The sequence below is a fragment of the Notothenia coriiceps genome, unplaced genomic scaffold (genome assembly GCF_000735185.1).
Source record: "Notothenia coriiceps isolate Sejong01 unplaced genomic scaffold, NC01 NC01_scaffold00037246, whole genome shotgun sequence".
Classification (NCBI taxonomy): domain Eukaryota; kingdom Metazoa; phylum Chordata; class Actinopteri; order Perciformes; family Nototheniidae; genus Notothenia; species Notothenia coriiceps.
The window spans coordinates 27,589,071-27,589,680 of NW_011369947.1; the positions used below are offsets into that span (position 1 = coordinate 27,589,071).

The 610-nt window shown below is 31.6% G+C and overlaps 1 protein-coding gene across 1 annotated transcript in view; it reads right to left on the minus strand.

Annotated features, from left to right (window-relative positions):
• Positions 1-435: 435 nt before the first annotated feature.
• Positions 436-610, minus strand: part of mrps11 (mitochondrial ribosomal protein S11) — a 2,659-nt gene continuing 2,484 nt past the window's right edge. Inside the window, exon 5 of the mRNA XM_010795771.1 lies at positions 436-447. Within this exon, the coding sequence (XP_010794073.1) occupies positions 436-447 (12 nt within the window). The remainder of the gene's footprint in view (positions 448-610) is intronic.

The following is a 610-nucleotide window of genomic DNA, read 5'->3' on the forward strand; positions in this document are numbered from 1 at the left end:
TACTTCTACTTTTACTCAAGTAACAAGATCTGAGTACTTCTACTTTTACTCAAGTACAAGATCTGAGTACTTCTACTTTTACTCAAGTACAAGATCTGAGTACTTCTCCCACCTCTGTAAATAAAACTACCATTTGTTTTGTATCATACTTCAATATGACACTTTTTTCAACCTTTTATTGCATACTATACCAAAATATGTTTATGACATACTTATAATACACATTTTTAATGAATTTGTTTGAATGATTTTTTAATGGGATACAATTCTACAATTTTCTTACGGTATCATATCCACAATTCTTTTAAGGCATACTATACTAGGACATTTACATAACAAACCTAGTACAGATGATGAGCCAGGTGTGTTTTTCTTCTGCATTAAAGATGTGTAGTATTTTATTTGAGTATTAGACCATGACAGAGTAGGTGGAGGTCAGTGAGACTCCTGGAGGTTCAGAAACAGGTTTATCACCAGGTAGGGTGACACGTACGAGGAATTTGACTTTGGTCTCGTGGGGCATACATAAAAGTAAAACAAAAAACACAGATAGAGAACTCTTTTCAGAAAACTATAATAACATTAAAAATAATAAAACATATAGTAAAAT